Source organism: Lepidothrix coronata, unplaced genomic scaffold, assembly GCF_001604755.1.
Source record: "Lepidothrix coronata isolate B3197 unplaced genomic scaffold, Lepidothrix_coronata-1.0 Scaffold54, whole genome shotgun sequence".
In the NCBI taxonomy this organism is placed as follows: Eukaryota; Metazoa; Chordata; class Aves; order Passeriformes; family Pipridae; genus Lepidothrix; species Lepidothrix coronata.
This window is the reverse complement of record NW_016690234.1, coordinates 5,226,242-5,248,731: the sequence shown is the minus strand read 5'-3', so window position 1 is coordinate 5,248,731 and position 22,490 is coordinate 5,226,242. Positions and strand designations below refer to the sequence as shown.

General features: G+C 36.9%; 1 protein-coding gene across 1 annotated transcript in view; it reads left to right on the top strand.

Annotated features, from left to right (window-relative positions):
* The first annotated feature begins 4,336 nt into the window (after positions 1-4,336).
* The window catches only part of TOX3 (TOX high mobility group box family member 3), a 33,146-nt gene continuing 14,992 nt past the window's right edge, over positions 4,337-22,490 (top strand). The window contains exons 1-3 of the mRNA XM_017816132.1: positions 4,337-4,357; positions 11,731-11,796; positions 15,708-15,962. Of these exons, the coding sequence (XP_017671621.1) occupies positions 11,752-11,796; positions 15,708-15,962 (300 nt within the window). The 5' untranslated portion in view covers positions 4,337-4,357; positions 11,731-11,751. The remainder of the gene's footprint in view (positions 4,358-11,730; positions 11,797-15,707; positions 15,963-22,490) is intronic.

The following is a 22,490-nucleotide window of genomic DNA, read 5'->3' as shown; positions in this document are numbered from 1 at the left end:
AATGTCTTGCACAGTTTCTAAATATTCTTACAAAGAAAGTTCATGAAGAGATTACAGCTTTTATACATCCACTGATTATGATTACAGTTCATACCTCCACTTTGAATTCAAACTAAAGCTACATCTGATTATTATAAATTCAACTAAGTATTCAACTTCTTGCATGTCCTTGGTATGAATAGCAAGAGACTGAATTATGTCAGTCCACTAAAGTAGGAGAATATATTCAGAGTGTGAGTTGTGAGCTGTGGAACAGCTTGGCAGCAGAAATGCCACTAGGATCTGCTGTCTCTCATACTTCCAGAAAAGAAACTGAAGAATTTGCATGTATCAAAGCTTGTGCTTGCTTACATCGAGATATGAAGAGTACCACTTGAGTGTTCAAGTGAGCTTTTATTACCATTTTTTGTCATATTAAAAAACATATTGTTTTTTCTGTGCCATCTGAAAATTATGGGAAGAAATTACTGGTGTGCTTTTTAATATACACTTAATTCTAACGCTAATTAGTCATTAGTATTTTGAAACATCAATGCTGACAGTCACCTGAGGACTTCTGAGGGGTCTGACTTTATGATGGTGCCAGGCATTTCCAACCCTGCATGTGTGAGATACTTAGTATGGGATCTCCATATTTTAACATTAGGATTTTTTCTAATATGAGGGTTTGAGTGAAACTTTATTAATTTCATTCGTCATAAATGGAATTTGCCGTGTACCCTTTGTGTGTCCTCAACTCTCGGCAGAACCTCAGGGGCTGCAATCAATATCAGAAGTAATTTCTGTGCCCACTTACAAGAAGAAATACAGTGACCCAATTAAGTGAAGAAAATGCTAGACTGCAGGAACGGATGAAAATGCAATTAAAGTAGGTTACTCACCTACAAAATAAAGTTTCTGCTGCCCAAAACGTTGCCTTTAGGTTGAAATAAAACAGTGGGAAGCTAAAGATAGATAAATTAAGCCTGATTAGTCTCTGTGGCATAAATTAGGAATACAAGCTAGCATGAGGGATTATTCTACTCTTAAATTTAATTCTCCTGTACTGTTATTGCGGAGCATTGCATCCAATTCCATCTTGCATGTTTAAATAAAGTCAGTTGTTGCTGATGACTCTCCAGAGGCCTCCCTGCTGTGGGACTTGTAATCCAGCCCCAGCTAAAAATAGTGGAGGAATTCTCCAGGTTTCAGGTTGATGTAAGATAAAGAAAGAGGAGGAAGTGATGTGTTAAGTGCCTGTTCATAATGCATCTGTGATCTATGTTATATTGCTTTGGTCAAGGGTAACCATCACTGACTAGTGCTGGGGTTGGGCTATTTCTGGGTGGGTTTTCTCATTTTCTTGTTTATGTGTAATAAGGGTGGTTATATCCCACAGGCTGTCTTTGCAATAGATAGCTTCCTTTGCACTGCATTGCATAAAATGAAGCAGAGCTAATGGAGACTTTAAAAAAATGATGTTTATCTATTGGATTATGATTAGTGCTTCTGAAGTGCAAACTATTTAATTTCATAAAAAATAGCAGGAATCCATGGTATCAACATGGCTGAGAGTTGAGATATTTAAGATTTTATGCGTGTACTGATTTTAGCCTGCAAGTATCCTGACTGATCCTCCATTATGATTATTATAAAATGTCTACATCTGCTTCACCCTTTCTCTATCAATTTTATATTTAAAACTTGATATAATTTGCTAGTGTAGTAGAGCTGAATCACAGTCCAGAATGGAATTTACAGTTTTCGCTGAAGTGAGTGAAATTTGATATAAGATTGTAAGAAAAGCTACTTACAGCCCAATTGCAGTATAATCACATCACTTTAAATTCGTGTGCGAAAATGTTACAGTAATCTAGAATATAGTGATATAAAACTATTTCTTGGGATTCTAAGTATAAAATACTGTCATTATGTTAAGAAATGCTTATATTCAATGCTTAGATGGTTTATATAAAATAAATGAGGGGGGGTAGACATGATTAACAGCTTGGTTGTATGAATTTAATGCCTCGAAGAGGAAAGTGAAGTACAAGTGTTCATAGGGCAAAACCCCTGCTCCCCCCCCCAAACAACCATATTAAAATATCCCTTGCAGCAGTTAAACTGTTGGGGGTAAAGGGATACTCAGAGGTGTAGAGAGGGAGTTGAAGAAGGGCTGTTAACGCTGACCCTGCTGTATTGGGGCAGGAGTGCATGTGGTGCCCAGAATCAGGCCCATAGATTTGGTTTGGGTCTTTCTTGAAAATTATTTTGCAGTACCACATGTGCACGTTGGGACCATTCTGAGAGGCTGTTGATCTTCTTCTGTTTTGTAAATATCGTGGAGAATAGAGGCATTTCCACCTTCTCACAGTGCCTGCCTAGGAAAGGGAGCAATTGTGCTTTATCCTTGCTTCAGTTCTTTAGAGCTGTTGTGGGGGAAAAAAAAAGCATAATTTAACCACCATCTGTCCTCAGATGTCATTGGAAATGAAATCTTATGTATAATTTCAGCTGTTTGGTGCAATGTAACTCATAAAATACATACATCAAATGGGTGAAGTGAAACTGAATGTTTGAGAAGACCTTTCTCATGTGGAATCCAAATTTCTACAAAGTTGTAGAAGAATACATATAAGCAAGAGACTTAGCCATATCAGTAAGTTCTTTTTGCATTTTAGCAGTATTTTCCTTCCATGACAATTATGTTTAATCTGGTTTATTGTAGCGACAAGTATGTGCTCATGAGAGTGATTGTGAAAATAACTTTGTCGTTCATCACAAACTCCTCTAGGTTAGAAAGCAAAAAAAGAAAATATGTTCTTTAAATATTTATATATTTTCAAACAAATACTTAAACTACAGTGGCCTCTTCTTGGCTTTGTTACTGAATGTCTTAACATTTGGTCTCTTCCCATATTTTAAGCTTCAGGCAACAACAGGGTGTAATGATAGGGAATGTACTTCAGAACTCTGTGAAGTAACATCTGTAGATCTGTTTGAGTCTTTTTCATGTGAATCTCAGTGGGTTGAGCTAAGTTTGATATTTGTATTAACCTTGTACAGAGGAAAAGCAGTCTTAGTATATGTAGGAGGATGCAGAGATTATACACAGAATCCGTGTTCGAGTGTCCGCTTTACTACCTTTGAAGGCCCAGCTGCACAGACTGTGGACAGACATTCTTGTCTACAGAGTCAGAATGGTAAATTGAAACTCTCTGAACATCTGACAGCAAAATTGTTGGTATGTTTGTCTTGGAGAGCACTTTCAAGATTCAGACTAATTTTATAACACCTTAATCTTGTATAAATATTAGGACCAGGACTGCCCTTTGGACCACCTTTTAATATTTATGCATTTAAATATGGAATAAGTAGCATTGAAAATCTGGCATATATTGAAGTGCCTTGACTGTCAGTCAACAGAATAATAATACTGTGCATATTCATATGAAATTACTTCTTGCATATAAAAACATTTATAGAATGTGTCCTTCTTAAGAGATCTGAAAATGTCTAACATGAGACCATTAAATATTCCTTTCATTACTGTTCCTAAGACTTACTCAATATCATACTTTGCAAAATACCATTCAGTTACAGCTTTTGGCTGTGGAATTCACTGAAGGAGTTCATATTAAAGAGTTTGGCTGGAATCACAGAGATTAAGTCAGTGCTTTTTATTGTTATTGTCAAAGTTTTTATTTGCTGGCTGAAAGCTTTTAAAGTAACTTCAAATGTTTCCATTCTAATTACTTTCCTAAAACTTTTAAATCCGTACTATCTGCAGTATGTCTGATGGATATTTGAGGGTATATGAATAAAATATGTCTATTTTTCTTTAGGATCTTGCTCAACTGTTTTATCCCATTGCGAATTTTTTTGGCTCTCAGCAAAGAGCTACAGAATGTGTGTGTACTTATATATACACACATAGCCACACTTATATAAGGATATAGATAACAATTAGTGCAGCAGATGTTTGAGACTCAAAAATCGGAATCTAAATAGTTCCCTGAATTAAAGGCTTTAAGATTTTAAATATCAAAAGACTGTCACATGTATGATTGTACAGATACTTATGTACAGATTCAATAATTAATGAACCACTAATGAGATTATTCATTTGCCTAAAATTCAGCATTGAGGATGTGACTGCAAAGCTGGGTACTTTATATTTTAGTGTTTTGTGCTCTTGTCTATTGGCTTGTTGCTCATCAGCAAAGTGGTTGTAAGCAAATTCAGCTTTCTGGCATGAAATCCCCTACAGGAACTCCTTTTGTTTTCAGCAGGGCCTGCTTTTACTCCAGGTTATTGCAGGATCGTGATGTGTGATAGAGAATCTTGATGGGGAAGAAACAGAAGTAACTGTCACATAGTAAGTTTTGGTGGCCAAAGTTGCCAAGGGTGACACTTTCCGGGTATGTTTTTACAGGTCCATGAAGAGCTGTCCTAGAAAATTTGCAGAATTTAGCAGGAAATAAACCCACTTCCAGAAAATATGAACTACTGAAAATAAGAAAACGCTGTAATCTGTCTCAGAAAGTTGATTGCTATTGTACTATTCTGTAATAATAACTAATCATAAATCATAAACATGGCACAAGTTACCTAGCAGTTCAGTACTTCATGAAGTTCTTCCAAAATGTTATCTTTTGCTGACAAAAGCATTGTCTCTGTGCATGTATCTGTACCCTTGTGCACACACACATAGCAGTTTGCTCTTAGATGTAACTGGGATATATTATCAGCTTACTGACATGTGGTCGGAGGCTGAACCAAATGGACAGACAGCCTTTTGCCTGCATCTGGTCTGACTCTCCATTTCCTTTATGCTCAGTGACTCAATCCATAACCTCCTATAGCTGCCTGTGTCTGTGGTCAATAATACTTCTTGTGTTGGGCAACGCATACTGTTTCTTCTAAAACATTAGCGTTCTGCCAGGGGAGTACTGAAATTTCTGCGGGTCATGACGCAGTGTCAAAATCAAGGCTACCATTTTACATTCATTCCGAGATGAAATTGTGCATTTACAGCATTTAAAAAAATGCTTCATTCACTTACAACGACATAAATCCCTATCAGCTTTAGTGGTATTGCATCTGTGTACCAGCAACTAAAATCTGCCTCATGGTTTCTAGTAGCAGAATGAAAATAGAATACCTGTATTTTTTAAAATAATATAGATACTGCCTACTCCTTCTGAAGTATTGAAACTGCTATGAAGGACTTGCTCTTCCAGAAGAGAACACTCTGCTCCTGCTATGAACACATCATGCTTACAGAGAAAGCCTCTACACAGATTAGCTGGATATCCATCTAGAACAGGAATGATTGCAGATTTTTTGACTTTTTTTTTTAATGTTCATTGAGAAAATAAATTGTGTTTCCTGATGAGAAAACCCCAGTATTTAATTTAATGCATCTAGTGAAGACACTGCTGTTCATAGATGGTGATAGTTAATACTACTTTAAAAAAACTCCCCTGTCCCAGCCCTCCTCCCACTTCATCTACTTCTGTTGCCAGAATAATTTTAGTGTATATTGTTTTGTTTGGAATAATCAGGCTGAAGTAGCATTAGTCCAGCTTCTCATCTTTTAATTACAGACAGTTTATTGTCTATGCTGTCCCACTTTCTGCATGGTTCCCCACCAGCCAGCTAGACTTAGCAATCTCCATTAATTTAATTTGGCATTTCATTCAATCAGACAGGCTGTGAACATGATGAATTTTTTTTTTTTAAATAACACAATGCTCATTCTTAATTGATGTCCTTATCAGACATTGTATTTGCCAGAGCTGTAATTATTGGTCAGGCAGCAAAATCAAATCTGCCCAAATGCTGTGAAGATGTTCTCCGGTGAAATTATTGAGATATAGTACTTAGACCTGCAAAGTAATTTAGTTTTGGTCTGTAATTACATCTTTTGGGATTGTTATCTTCCTTTTTACTCATAAGGATAGTGTAACCTCAGAGGAATTAATGTGCCAAATATGAAGATAAAACTGAGATCCTTGCCATCATATATGTTTGTGCAAGTAGATATTACTCTATATAAAACCGTGAGGGTGCTCACATCGTAAAAGAATGATTTTATTAATGACCATATTTTAAAAAATATGGCTTCTAATTTTATTGCAGAAATACAGGAAGTGTGATCAGTTGAGGGTGCCATTTTCCATAAGCAGTAAATTAGAATCAGAAATTATAGAATTTGGATGTGTAACTGTCTAAAATACGTACACAAGTGGATATGTAGTGCTGTGACAGACTAGAGCTTGTTCTGCAAGCAATGAGAATTTTGACTGGAAGTACTATCCTGAGAAACTTTAAATGCATATTTTGACTAAATATTAACTAATAATTAAGAAAGAACTGTTAGTGTCATGATAATTAAGCCAGAAGTCTGTTTTTCAATAAGGGTTGGGATAATTAATTAAAAAAATTAATTAAAAAAACAGAGGAGGAAGTGGATTCTGTAATAACCATTAATTTTTTTATTTATTCTCAGATACATAATATGTAGTCTTTGAGTATAGAATTGCAGTAATTCCTTTTAAGCAAAATTTAAATTGATGGATTAGTTATGAGAAGATGATAAAATGTGTTTCATTCCTGTTCTGGATATATTTTGTTTGAGTTTCTCATTTGTGACATTTATTCACATTCCATGGTTTTGCTGGTATTCTGTTCTGGAATAATAACCCTTCCAGTGGGTTATTCTTCCTTGAGGTTGCACTATGAAACAGCAATATTATAAAATGAATTATTTAGAATATCTAATGAATTTGCCTGCTGAATTAAATTTTCTTTTTGAGCATAAAAATACTAGTATTTTTGCTCCATTGAGATGCTCAGATAGAAGTCTGGGCTCCTTTATGTCTGGTTTTAAGTTATTTATGTATTTCTGTATTTGGCCTCTTGAGGAAATGAATAGTTGTCCGTGAGTTCTAATGTTTTTCGGATTAGAGCTGCACCCCAATTGAGTTGATTTAAAAACAGAAATGCAGAAAGTTGATAAAAAATACTAATGACTGAATGTTTTAAGTAAAATCATTTCTCTAATAAAATCAGTAGCAAAATTCCCATTAACTTTTATAGGTTCCAAATGTTATTCTGTGTCCGTAACACCTTCAAAATTAGTTATTTGCCTTACTTTTGAAGATATTTTTTTTTTTACTATTGTGGAGTTTTTTGGCGTAAATTTCTCTTTTGATTTTTTTTTTGTTTCTTGCTGTGATGAGTCAATCACAGTTGCCAAAGAAGGGCCACGAGAGTGTCCACAATTTAACATTTGAGATTTTTGGAAGATCTTTTTAGTAGGAATTCAGGCTCAGTGAACATTTAATCACTGATTCTTATCCCAAACTGCCAAGGTTTTCTGTGACGTTCATCATATCAGACTTCTGCCTTAAAACAACTGCTCATTAGTCTCAGCTTTCATAACCAACCAGTTTTTAAGCTCTGGTGAGTACAAAGGGGAGCTTGAAAACCCAAGTAGTGTTGTGCTGTGCAGATTCCAAGTGGCTTATCCCTTGATTTACAAACGGATATCCTAACATCTGGCCCCAGAGGTTTGGTCAATGAAAACATGCAGTTTGTAGCAGTGATACAGTTTTTATATCCCCAGAGCTGGGTAGGAGTTGTTTGGGTCTTCATTAGGGCATATGCTGGGGAAGGACTAGAGGGCATGAATTTTCCCTTAGCATTGCAAATATACACCCTTGCTAGAAAAGCTGAATAAGGCTGGGTGTTGGGCTTCAGGTTTGGTAGTTAAAGCTGAGAGAAGAGCTTCAACCAGCTATTTTAGAAAGGATCAGATTTCTGGAAGTGCTTTATACAAGGTGTTACAAAGCAGCATCGAGTCTCTCTCATTACAGTCCCCATGTCTGTTCATACAGATTCCAGCAGGGCCCAGATCCAAGTGCCCTTACAACATGCAGGAGTAGAGTCCTGAATTGTCAAAGTTTTAATGCAATGCTTTGCATGAAGAATGGAAGTTGCGATTCAAAAGCAGTTCAGAAGAGGGTTTGTTTGTTTGTTTGTTTTTGTTTCGTGAAATGGGCATATGTGTGTGGTTTCCATTGGTTTGAGGTGGCAGCCAGTTGGGGGACTCAGTGTGTTCATCAACACTGAAGATGGAGTTTAAGCTTCTGAAATCAAAGGAAACAAATCATAGTTTGTAATGCAATGGTGTGTATTGCCAAAGCAAGCTGAAAACATTTTATTCTTTCATAGTCACAGAGCGAGGGTGCTCTGAGATCTTTAGATGAAAAAGTTTATACTAAACCTTGCTAACTACTCTGGCTAAGTAATTAACAAAGCATCCCAACACCAGCACAAAACAAAAAGATAGCTGGACTAAATGCTGCATCTTACTTTTCTTCTATCCCAGGGAAACCCAAGAGGTGGGAGCCTTCACAAGTCTACCTGGGCAGGCCAAATTGCTTTAATTTGAATCCCTGCTGACAATTATACCAATGCTCTGAGATGTTTATGAGGGTTCTGAGCAGGGGATCCTTTTGAAAATAAATGGAGAAAAATGTTGACTGCAACAAGAGTCATTTCACAAAAAATTATTTTACTAAAATAGACAAGAACCCCTTGTTCTATTTAGAATGATTTATAACTGTTCCCAGCTGATCACAAAGTGTTTCTAAATTAAAAGCCATTAATTATAGCCTTATATAGATACAAAGATATGCAAGAAGTGCTTTGTAATTCCAGCTCTGCACTTCAGGTGAGAGCTTTTTAAATTACTTGGACCATTGGAGCCACCTGCTTGACTAAATGCTGAGGGCCCTGTGTTTCAGTACTCATCAGTGCATTGCAGTGTTAACATTGTTACTGATTTTTCTCATTTCTCCAGGGCAAATACTAATTAATGGATACAATTCACAGCTGATTAGCTGTAGTTTCTTCAGTAATTACATTCGCAGACTAACTGTTCAGAAGAGGATTTCTAACCCAGTTCTTATTTCACTCTAAGCTTAATTTGTTTTTTGAATTGTTTAAGTCCTTAAGATAATAACCATTTTATTTTCTTTTGTTGTTATAGGTACCATTAGATAATAAGGAAGTTTAATCTTAGAAATACTCACTGATAATTGTTGTGTGCCTTCAATGGATTTCCAATTCAGAGACAAAAAATAAATGTAAAGAATATTAGTTGTTATCCATACTAACAAAAGCTGAAATATTCCAGTTTCTGACATCAGTGCCTAAGTCATACACAATAGGGTCTTAAATATTATAGCCCAAGAACAGAATGACTTGAAGGATATGTACCTGTAACTTTTAGCTTTGACATTCCTTGTTACATAATTTGCTTCTAGTCTTAATAAAATGGAAAATTAAGTTGTCACTCTCTCTTTGTTTTACTTTAATAAAACAGAAAGGAATAAAACCACGTGGCAATCAGAACAGCAGTAGCTGTGGTGTGAGCAATACACATAGACCAAAACAATGTAGAATTTTACTTTCCAAGGTAAAAAATCAGCTGCATTTCTGTTGTGAGGCCCTGGAGCCCCCAAGAGCCCCTATATTAAAACAGGAGGGGGGTTTTCCACACTTATTTATGTTAGAGTTGTACTTGCCTAGTGCACCTTTGCACTTGGGTGTCCTTTGAAAACTTGATTTTTTTTTTTTTTTGTTCCTGTAGAAAGAACAGCTCTATTTGAGCCATTTGAGTTTTTTATGTAAATCTTTCTTAGTTTGTCACTAACTGACATGAAAAATTCTCTCCTGTCGATCGCACTGTTGAGCTGAAGTACTGTGTCTTTGTGCAACAAATCCACACACACATCCCTATGTGCCAAAACAGTCATTTGAATGTGCAATTTTACTTGAATTTTTTAATCTCTGAACATGGGTGACATCTGGGCTTTTAAAAATGGATGACATTACTTGAGTATCTGCATAGCTGGGGATAACAGAGTTTTAATAGCTATGAGGCAGCCTACATATTGTGTTAAGGCCTCTGTTGCTGAACATGTGTTATAGGTTGAAAGATTCAGTATGATAAGTACACAAATGGAATTTGTTACTTCAGAATGAGGGATCCCATCTTGTATTGCTTCCCCCCCGCGTACGATTGTCTTCTAATTTTGTTGGTGTCAGCTGTTGTCGATCTGACAGTTCAGCAGGTACACAAGGCTCCAATTCTTTGTGTCCATCTTTTTTTTTTTTTTTTGATCTTCTTTCACTTTTTGTCTTAATTTCAGAAATGGCTGTTGGAGGTTTTAGGGAAAACTCCAGTGAGTGAGTGGTCTCTCCAGTGAGGAATTGGAGAGTCAGGGTCTGAAACATTTCTCTACTAAAAACGATCAGAACCAAGTGCAGCTGTAGCAAATTGAGCTGAAGCAAAGTGGTTTTTCTTTCAGGAGAGGTTCAGCTGCTCTGAAAGCACAGCAGAGTTTCTTGCTCGGAAAGAACAATCTGTGCAAGTGCATGGTTACCCATCCTCATACACTGGTTGCAGAGCTTATTCTGCTGTTAGGAGTGTTTGCTGTTGTGGGGTTGAGGAGAGGGCAGGTCCACCAAGATCTGGCAAGATAAAACAAAGCCTTCCTGAAAAAAATTGCTTTAAGAATCTCAAAAATGGAAGTTAAGTGAAGAATGCTTAGCGTGGCTTTAGCAGCAGCGATGTGGTAGGGACAGCACAGGGGCTTTTCCCTCAGCCCTCTTACCTTGCAGTGTGCTCTGTGCCTGGTAATAACAATGTTCACATGTGAAAGTCTCTTTTGCTGGTAGCTGCAATGCAGGCCTGGTGTCTGTTCCTTGAAGCAAAGACTCTGGATACCTGCCTGGCTCCGGGAACACGTGCAGAATTAGTTACCAGCCTACATGCCTTTGGAAGTGCTGTTGAAGGGCATAAGGCACAGTACTATGCTGATAATCTCTCTCTTTTCTGTGCTTAGTCTGAAAAAGTCTTTTCTTCTGTGCTTAGAAGAAAAAGTACTTGAACAAATGTTCATACTTGAGAATTTGGAAGAAATGACTCCATGGCATCCAATAAAATCCCTTCTGATCACTGGCATGTGAGCAGACTTGCACCTCAGTGACAGCAAGTGGGCGCTGGGCCACTCCAACCTGGGCAGATCTCGGGGTCTCAGTTGTTCTGATTTCCAAAATCTTCAGGTGTTAATGTTCACTGGGGACATGGGAGCTCAACTGGAATGAAGGATAAACAAACGGGGATTGTTTGGCTTTTTAATTTTGTGGAAAGAATGGGATTTTAGGAACCACATTGTGGATTCTCATTCTTCCCCTTACTGGCCTTCAGCTCTTTAAAACCAGGTCTACTTGGAATAGTAACATGCCAGCCACTTCTGACTGCAGCAATCCTCCAGATCAGGATCATCGAGAGCGATATTGTAATGTGTGTCACGAAAGGTGTAGTTGAGTAGAAATGACTTTTCTGGAGAACAGTCTTTTTCTAATGGACTTGTGATTTCCAAAGTCACCTCTAGGTCTGTGGGGTGGCTTTGCTGCATGGACAAAAAAAGTTGAAGAGATATGTATTTTCCATGTACAGACCGGGGCATGCAGAGTATGTAATAATAATAGTAAAAAGAATAAAGCTGAATCCAATCTAGTTCTGACTTCAAAGAACATCTGCAAAATTACATCTTATCTGTTTTGTTTTTGTTGTGTTTTTTTCTCTCTCAACTCTTTATATGCCAGTAATGGGGTAAAGAAAAGTTTATCGTGGCATACATTAAATCCAAATATTTATTTTTCTTTCAGTTTGGAAACAATAACAACTACATGAACATGGCTGAGGCAAATAATGCATTTCTTGCTGCAAATGAGGTAGATGTTTTTATTTTTTATCTATGCTCATATTCTGCTGTTTGCTGTGATAATTTAACAGACTTTGAATGGATGAAGAGTGAAGTGCCGAATTTCTGCGTGTTTTATGGAGCACAAAATAAAGACTTTAATGAGAAAGAAAATAACCTGACAGCTCTCCATTACTAGTCAATTTAGCTGTCCATAAGGCTGTTACTTACATAGCATGTCAATAGAAACAAATCTGCTTTATGTATGGAAAAAAATTATGAACAGAAGGAAACAAATAAAAAGCACAGTAGGTGTACACTTGGAAAGCAAGCTTAGTAATAGTCATTACTAGCTAATGTTCTAATTTTTGTTATAGATACAAATGTTTTAATTTGGGTTCTTAATACTCATACAAGTTAGAAAACCAAAGCCAGCTTTGTTGCCTGAAGTGTGTGTGCTACATGAAGGAAACTTCTGACCAAGATCCAGAACGAACCTGGAGGCTGGGCTGGCGGAGGCTGGCTGTGTTGTGGAGGGGATGTATTTGATCACTGCCTTTGAGAATGGAAGCAGGAGAAAGGTATGGCAGCTACAGGCTCCATGTATTTGTTATGGTCACCTTATAGCCAGTTACTAGACCATCAACACGCCAGTGCTGACCCCAGCTCCAGACCAAAACAGATTTTGCTCATGGCCAAAACCCAACAGCTCTGACTCCAAAGGGAAGGACAGAAAATGCAAGATGCACTGTGTACTGTGTGCATGGCAATATGGACAACAAGAACTACTGATGTAGGGGGCACGCCATAAATGATCCTCCCAACACAAGGAAAGGTCAGGAAACTGGGCAGCCCCGACTTTACGTGTTGTAAGTCAGGATTCAGTCGCAGGTATTCCTGTGCACTTCTAAAACAGTGATCTCAGAGAAAATGAGCAGAAAGGTGTAACAATAAATATGAAGGTTAGAATTAAGAGTAGGATTTTATGAATCATTTATACAATGGTCACCATCTCTTTTTACCCAGCAAGACTGCTTAGATAAGGGAATATTGTTTGGCACTAGCTCCAGTGTTATTTGTGATAATGAACACAAACCCCATCTGTAATGACAACATGATGTTTCTTTCTGTAGAATTTCTTTCCTACATTTGAATCAAACATTGATGAAAGCTCTGCTGCCAGCAGCTGTTCAGAGACAATTTAATTCCAGCTGTGATAATTCACCGTGTCAGACATTGGCTGTTATATGTTGATACAACAGTTCTCCAGATTTGCATTTTTATCAAAAGGAACAAATGTTTTGAACATTTCAGTACAGATGGCATTTAACCATGCAAACAGTTTTGTTTTTTTTTTAAAAATATGTAAGATATAAATATTTGAAAAGTTAATAACTTCAAAAAATGTGATTGGTAAGATAAATCTCACAAATGTTATACCATCTTCTGGTCATAACAGCACCTTTCTGCAGTCCCAAATTGCACACTATTCAGCCTCTTTTTACAGACTGAATAGCCCAGTGATTTGGATTTAAGACTGTTTTGCTAAGAGGCTTGCTTTCTTCTTAGATTACATCTATTTTATCCTCACTCTTAGGTCCATTATATTTTTAAAATATGTATATATATATATACACATATTTGGACAAGTTATAGAGTTAAAATTAAATTCACATTTAAAAATGTTAAGGTATTCATCAATTTACTCTCCCATTTGTAATAAACTATAAATACTAAGATGAATGCTACTTTTCTAAGTGAAATATTGTAATATTATCTAGCTATATTCTATATTTATACAGCTGTCCTAGACTTATTCTGTTAGATGGGAAAAAAAAGATCCAGTCCTTATAATTAGTAATATCTCATAGATATGTCAAGTAAAGAGAGGTTCAAATGTACTATAATAATACTGATTTCACTGAACCCCTTTACTTGAACAAGGAATAAAAATATGATTAAGTGTTACTGTTCACATTAAAGCATCAGCCTAACTTTGCAATTACCACATTACAATGTATTTAATTATAGTGGTTTTACATTACATGAATGTAGCTTTCTCAGTATTATTTTGGGCCTGAGCACTGCTGAGCTAGGAAGCCCATTTTATTCCTGTAAATAATGCCTTAAGAGTGTAATCCTAGAGCACATTCAGGCTTAGAAGCCACACATTTGCTTTGTGTTTTCTGTCTCTATGTCATGATTACTACGACTCATTTTAAAGCACCTTAAATATTTATTGAAATAATATTTCAAGTGTTAATTACAGTGGTAATGAAAACAGCCAAATGCCACATATCAAGAATGAGTGTTTATCCGTATTGTTAATGTGATATGTTAGATTTCATTAAGCAGTAATGGGGTAGCAAATGAGTCACAAATTACAGTTGCATCTGTTACTAGACCACATTAGTGCCAAAATAACTGCAAATGCAGCCATAGGGTTATGTTCATTAGCCAACCACTTCTCCTGGCCAATCCATCCTTTGTGTTTGTCCATGGGAAGAAAAATTCACACCTTTTGTAATATAGCAGCGGGGAAGTCAAACGTCTCCCTAATCCAGGCCCAGCCTTCACATCCAGAATTAAGTTACAGCCTTGCAGTTGGAGTGAAATGGGCAGAGTCTCAGCAGACTCTGATGGTGCTGCAGACTGCAGCAATCTGGGACCTCATCATTTCTGGTGTGAGACCAATAATGACAGCTGACAGGTTCTATATGCAAGCAAAGGTTTTTCTTGTGTTTCAGTTTCCATCTTCTCTCAAGCGGTTATTAATTTATATCATCATTAACAGTTTGAAGGATGACAATTTGCAGCAGTTAATGAGATCTTTCACTGAACTTATCATTTTTAAATTAACTGGCATTAAGTCACTCTTTCAAACAATGTAATTAATACATAAAACAATTCTTCCCCCCCCAACTTGAATCGTGAACTAATGCAAACAAACAAATCCCAGAGCAGCCTTGCATGTCCAGAACAAGACAAGAGTGCCTATTTTAGGATTGCCAACTGCCCAATTTCATCAAGACAGTCCTGATTTCGGTACATTTAAAATGGCCTAATTTCAAGCACTGAATTTCTATTATTGAGTAGCAGTGGACCTGAAATAATATATGAAAGTTCATTTAACTCTCAAAAAATTTGAATAAGCGTAGCTCATTTGTTTCCCAAATAAAAGTCAGCAATGTTGAAGCCAGATACAGACTCTACTTGAATAAAGATTATCTTTGACAGACACATGCACACGTACAAACATGCACAAAGCCTGAAGATAACTGGCAATAAATGTTTTGCTCAAGGCATCTTAACAGGTGTTTAGTTCATAACAAACCTACTGTTCAAACAAAGCTGGCTTGCTTCAGAAAGCACTGGAAGCTGCTGTAATCACCCTCACGCTTTTATACTTTTCTCCTCCAAATTACACCCCGTGTTTAAAAGGGTTTATTGTATTTTGGGAATGGAAAAGAAATGAAGACCAGAATGATAATATTTCATGTTTGTTAGTGGGTAAAAGGAGACAAAAGATGTGAAATGGTCAGTGCTGAATTCTGTGTGTGCTACAAAATCGTCAGTGTTTTATGAAGCATGAGAGTAATGTAAGCTGTTTGTGCTATTTTACTAACATATCAATAAAGTGGCAGTTTGTTATACAGCCAAATCCAGTGTAGCTGATATTTGGACTAACAACAGACAGATGTTGCTAATTAAATACACATTAAAAAACTGTTAATACTGATACTGCATTAAAACCATATGATAATGAGACTTAAATCTTTAATTGGAATGATCCACAAACCCCTTCAGCATATTAAACTTAAAAGTTTTGTTGCTTATAGAGTTTGCATTTGAGAACAAACCAAGATTTGGACTGTGGGTGTGGAGGTGATTGCTGAGCTCAGTGTGCCCTAACGTGGTTTGCCTTGTCCTGTCCTTTTCTAGCAGACGTTCCATACGCCGAGCCTTGGGGACGAGGAGTTTGAAATCCCACCCATTACCCCCCCGCCTGAGTCAGACCCTGCACTGGGGATGGCAGATATACTGCTGCCCTTTCAGGGCCTTGGTGACCAGCTGCCTGCACAAGGAAATGAATTTACACCTCAGTTCCCCCCCCAGAGCTTGGATCTTCCCTCTATTACAATATCCCGAAATCTCGTGGAGCAAGACGGTGTCATCCACAGCAATGGATTGCATATGGTAGGTGTGGTTCTTTGTGTGTTCCCGTTGCCTAATATTGTCTGTCAAATGTAGATTCGTGTCATCTCTCAGTTTTCATTGATCTCTCAGAAGATGTGTATGATTTCTGGGGAGCCTGACCAAGCCTTTGCCAGCGCTCTGTATCATGTGCAGGCGTGTCGTGTGTGAACAATGACACGTGTTGTCAGTGGTACGTGGCAAACAATGATATACTATTACTCAGTTCCCTAAGGCAGTTGGCAAATGGTTAAGGGTTTAATATTGGTGGATTCAGCGAGATAAACGTAGTTGTTAATGTGCGGTGCAGTACTATACTGTGAGTGAACAGATCTCCTGTGAAGAAGCAATCGGGGTTTATAAACACAGAATTTTCATTTTGGGCACCATTGGCACCATGTGCACCCTAAGTGATCCTAAAATTCAAAAATGTGCTGTACAGTTGACACTGGCATCAAGGATTGAAAGGCCATTAGGTTGGCCAGGGTGAACTACAGCATTTAGAATGAGTTGCTTGTCTGTATTTGAAGTGTAGGACCCACATCTGAGCGCCAACATTAAATCTTGAAAGTGCAGTACTGAGAGTAGCTCAGAATGAGATTGGGACACAGATCCACCCAGCAGGAAAAAAACATGTATTTCCCTATATTCTATCCACTAAATCTTTATAAATGAAAATTGATTTTTATTTTTTTTAACTCAGAAATGATAGGGATGTATTACCCTGATCATACCCAGAAATACAGGGCCATAAAAAGACTGTTCTGTCCAGTGCTCTTGTCGGCCATAGAGGCTGGGGCAGGGTGGTATTCTGTTCCTGGGCTGTTTCTGGGCCCTCCAGAATGGGGAGGGATGATCTGGGTGTGAAGGGCTGAGTGACAATGACTGTTAGGCTTATTCCAGTGTTAATCAGAGCAATCAAAACCGGGAATGTATGAAGTCTCCTCCAGAACCTACACACACTGTAGGGCTATGATCTCCATGAGAGGGTACACGGAGCAGTTTCCGCTTTCTTGCTGTGTTTCCCTTTCAGCTTTGGGGGATCTCCCATCGTGGGTTTCTGAGGGCTTTGTGCAGTAACATTCACACTCCCAGTGATGAGACACAGCTGTGAGCCAGTTTATCCTACTCAGCATTTTAGACTCAGTGGTTACAATTAGAATTAGCTTCTGTATTGCATCTTGAAGAGTGAGTGAATGTTTAGCTTGAACAGATATTTTACATCAACCATATTTTTTTCTGATTAGCTATTTTACATAGGACCTTTTGCTAAACTTGGTGTAGTGAAAACACATTATTTACAGCTGGACTGTAATAAAGGTCGTGTTGTTATGTTGTGATTTCATGTAAATCTTCTTTTTTATTTTTCTGGCAAGTGAAAATTAGTTAAAGATTTACAAACCAACACGCAGCAAATATTTCTCTGTAATTCTACAGGCTGATGACTTCATTGCAAATTTTAATATTTCTTTGGAGGTCATGCAGGGTAGCTAGCACTAATGCAGAGTAAAGCACAAACTGCCCACTCCTGAGGTACAGAATTCCATCGTTCCGTGGATCCAAAACAGGGTCTCCCTAAATCAGGCCTTGAAGGACATGGTACTTGTTTTCGATCCCATTTTGCATGGGATTCTGTTTGCACTGGACATGTAGGGTGACTGCTAACGATCAGATTAACAAAACCTGAGAGTCAGGAATGTTGTGCCTGAAAACGAAAGTAATGGAGCGTGTGTACCCTGAAGACAATGAAAGTTGCTCAGAAATGTATAATAAATATTGTGGGCTGGATCGGTGTTGTGTTACGTGTAGGAGTACCCTCTCAATGTTACCAAGTGGTTTGTAACCTGACCCAGTTTTGCCCTGTTGATTTTGCATCCTTTCACTGAATGTGATTCTTCCATGAGTAAATGATGTCACCTTAACAGTTCCAACCAGAGGAGGCCTCCTGGTTAGATATCACCTTGCTCACCTCTTCTTGCACCGAATGGGAGGCTTTACATCTTTGCCTTTTTCCTCAACTGTGCAATGTAGAAATTAATGGCATAGTTTACACTGACTCCATTGGTAAGGATTTGTTCCCATATAGGTTGAGGAGCTCTTGCCTTCTTACCCCAGTAGTCCAGTGGTATATTTTAGGGTGATTGCCAGTTCAAAGCTGTGGAGTGGGAACGTGTGTGCAGTTTTGCTGCAGAGAATTGATGAGAAATTGTGTGATTTGATATGGAGGAGCCACATAGGGAGGTTTATGTGTCAGACACTTCCCCATGACTGCTTGATTTGTTTCATACTGTGAGATGGAGTGGCCCCTGCCATTGTATTCTAGTTAGTAGTCTTTTCGTAGTCTGCTCATAAATGCTGGGTAGTTTCATGAAGTTTAAACATATTAACAGAGGGTCCTTGCCTAGGTTTCCCCTGAACTCACATAGCTCTCGTTAGTACTCAAATTTTCCAGCAATTAATCTGTATTTAAAAAATAAAAACCAAAAACATGATATCATATTTTATGTGAAAAATATGCAGTTTATTAAAATGCTAAATATTTATTAATAATATTAGAATTCATCTTTAAATTAGACATTTTGTGAATTACCTTGCCTTGGAGCTATAAAAACTTTATAGCAGCAATAAAAAAATGTAAAGGAGGCATTTTGACTATGAAATTTCATTTCATGGTCAATTGAATTTACTATATCTGAAAGAACTAAAGATGGGGTTGTAAAATAATTATGATGTTCGTATACACTTACAGAACAATGTTCTTATCCAGCGATACCAGGATAGTCTTATTTAAGTGCTGTATTAATAGTGTATTGCTAATCACTAAAGCTTCTTGAGCTGAATACAAACTTAAATTATTTTAATAGTAACTGCGTTGAGTTTATTGCATATCTTGTGAAGCATTAGAGAGCTTTACTGTAAGCAATATTTAATTTAGGTAAATGTAGTCTTACCCTGTTGCGAAGCCTGGTAGAAGAATTTCACCTTGAAGAAATGTCACGAGATTTTAAATCAGAAACGTTGAAAAAATAAAATGGGCTCGGACAGAATTATGATTAATACTGTGTGTCTTTGGCTTTTTTCTATGTACTACCTGACATGTTCACCTATAAACTTGAATGCAGAATCGCCAGAGGCATGGTTAAAAATAGGTTATGTCAAGGTTTTCCTATGTCTCCCTTAGGGTATGGAGTTGGCTAGCTACCTCATAATGCCTCTGCAAGTATCTCACATATTTCCCACAGGAAGACCAAAAAAAGGAAAAGAAAAGAAAAAAAAGTCATTCTTTTTTTAACATATTCTTTGTGTATTATTATATTGAAAATATCATTCATGGGGCAAGAAAAATATTTATTCTCAGCATAAATGTGACCTAGCAATTACTGAAGATTTTATTGGTGAGTTAAACATTGTTTCTACTATTAAGGTATACATATTATGGAAAGAATGACAATTTGTCACAATGCTGATTAACTTCATTATTATTGGCAACAAACACAATACAATTATCTTTACAGCATTTTTTAACGTTTAAAAACAGGCAACAGCAACAAAAAGAGGAGATAAAACGGAGGCATTTTGATTAATTTTAATATTTTAATAATATGCAAATAAAATTCTAATGTTGAAAAAGGAGTCACTGAAAAATGGAGTGTTGATGTACATTTGACTTCAAAGAATGCATGGATTTACATGATGCAAATATTATCCCTATAAATACTTGAATATAAATAAGCAGAAATCAACAGCTATATCCTCATTAAAAATCAACCCCCAATATTTTATATTAATGCTCTCTTTTCTGTTGAGCTGCCCATAGAAAAATTATTTTAATCTGGAAACTGTGGCAATTCTATAAAACTACAAGTTGTGCTCCTGAGGGTTCCTTTTTTTAACACCTCTCTCTAATCTGCCCAGCCTGCTGAGTAGCATTGACATCAGTAGTACATCAATTTCAGAAAGTGGATTATTTTTACTAGACAGCTATTGTGACATATTGGGTCAGTCATAAATGAAAGATATTCATGCAAGCATGCAATACTTGTAATGAAGTCTCACTCTGACCTTCTGTATGATTGATTCTGTAATTTAGTTTTCTCAGGCAGTGCCTGAAATGAAATGAAATCATGTTGAACAAGTTTTGAATACCCACAGTGCACCAGGAGAAGAAAAATCTGCAGCCCCAGAGGCTTGAGGGAGAGCAGCTGAACGATTTATCTCCATGCTATTATAGCCTTTGCCAGCATTCAACATTTCTTTTTTTTTTTTTTTTTCTTATTTGGCTTAAGTACTTAATTCTGCAGGTAGCTGTAAATGGGAAAATAAAATGCTGTTCAGATTTAAAATGACAGGACAGGAGTATGTGCAGGGGACTGATAAAATATCTTGAATAGAACTGACCTTTCATGTAGCTGAAAGTTACTGGGGGATTCATCCTCATAATTACCATATAGATTATTTTTATTTCTTTCCTGCAATGAAACATTTCAGAGAGCAGTAGTGCTGATTGAATGAAAATTGAACTTGTTAACATTCTTTTCAGCTTAGCCTGTTGTACATAACAGAAGGTTAGCTTTGATGAATTTCAAAATTCTCTTTCTGATATCTAAGAAACAGACAGTAAAATAATTGTCTCTTTTCAGTCTGATTTTTTTCTTTTATTCAAAAACGTACAGATGTTACAAAACCAGACTGATAGTTTTATATATATTGCTTCCTACATTACTTATGCTGCTAGAGAAAATATGTTTCCTATTTGATGAAGATTTGAGCCTGTTTATATTTTATAATTGTTGCAGTGCTGCCAGTTGCAGTCAGGATTCTGCACAGATAAGGCTAATTCATAGTGGAATATGCTCATCTTTAATTACATTACTCCTTAGGAGTGGCACTGTGCTCAAATCAAAGACATGATGGTAACTATTGCTTTTATTTAAAGAAGAGACTTTTTAAGAGACTTTTTAAATAAACATCTCAGCAATGTGACTTCAAAGAGATGAGTTGTAAATTTGAGCTTATTAAAGGCTGCATACAAAATAAATATTATTGTTTCAGAAAAGTGGTATCTTTTACTTACAGCTCTAAGTATTTTTAGTAGTTTATATTCCCAATTTACTAATTAACTTTAATAGATTAACAGGAGATTGCAAGGCTAAAAGAGTAGCTTTAAAACTGGCAAAAGATAGTTATTTGACTACTCACCTGACTGGGTGTCTCTCATTTATATGTTTTATTTTCCTTTACAAAGAAACTTATTTCTACATCTGTCTTTTAATACCCGGTCAGTAGTCTCCTATCTAGAGAGAATGGAGTAGGTTTCCATTAATAAAATGTTATAACAACATTGTTTAATGTGTTGTAGATGAACCAGTTATTTCATGGGTCATTAATGTGTTTAACGCCTGGAATGGTCTATTAAAACAAGCCCTTGTTATTATTATGAACATGTTTATTTTCATCTTTTATAAAAAAATATAGAACAAATTTCAAAAGTTTATAGTCATTAATTTATAGAAGGAGCAACTAGTCTTACTAAAAAAAGAGGTTCTCTTAGTGTTTTCTTATTTCTATTTTTTCTTGATTGCTGTGGTGGATTGCTAAGTTCAGGCTTTAAATCAACAGTGTTAGTCTGGTTTGTATTGGCCTTTCCAGCACAAATGGCAGCTGTTATCACCACTAGTTTTAATAACTTGTGGTACCAGGAAAAATACATCTCAAGTAACACTCAATTAAAGGATGGTCTGGTGGCTCAGATCAGTGACATTTGGGCATATACAGAACAAGCTGGACACTCTAAAATGAGACTTTTAGGACTCAGTTGGGAGCTCCAACTGAGCTGAGCTGTGACATAGGTTGGAGCTTTGCTTTTGAACTTCGAGTCTTTACAGAGTAGGTTTGGGGGTTTTTTGTTTGGTTTGGTTTGGTTTGGTTTGGTTTGGTTTGGTTTGGTGTGTAATAAACTGTTTTATTTTACACCTGATGATGTAGTTGTGCATTTTGTAGTTACCTTTCAGAGCATGTGTGTGCCCAGCTGAAGGGGCCTTGGGGGCAGGTGGACGATGGCTGAGAGCCCTGGAGGCAGCAGTGGCTTTGGCACAGGGGCTCCATGTTCTGACTTTGACCTGACACGAAGATGGTGTTAGCCTGATCATGTACTAAATAACAGTGTGAAGATTTTCATACCCTCAGTGGCATTGTAATACTCAGTGTGGATAATATATTTACTTTTCTGAAAGATGTGTTCTTCCCTCCTTGCTTATTGGTACAGATGTGATCGGCCATCTGTTAATGAGCTGCTGTGGTTGGAAAGGGAAATGTATTCTGCTGTTCTTAGAAGTAGACAACTCATAGTAACTGCTAGAAAGGACCTGTCCATAGCAAAGTGGCAGCAGTTACCAAAGACACCTGTCTGAATAGCAGGCACTGCTGCAACTAAAAATATAATAATAAAAAAATGAAGCAGGTAGGTTATTGCCTATATAGATACATGAGGGACATCTGCATGAAAGAAGAAAAGCAGTGTAACATTGGCAG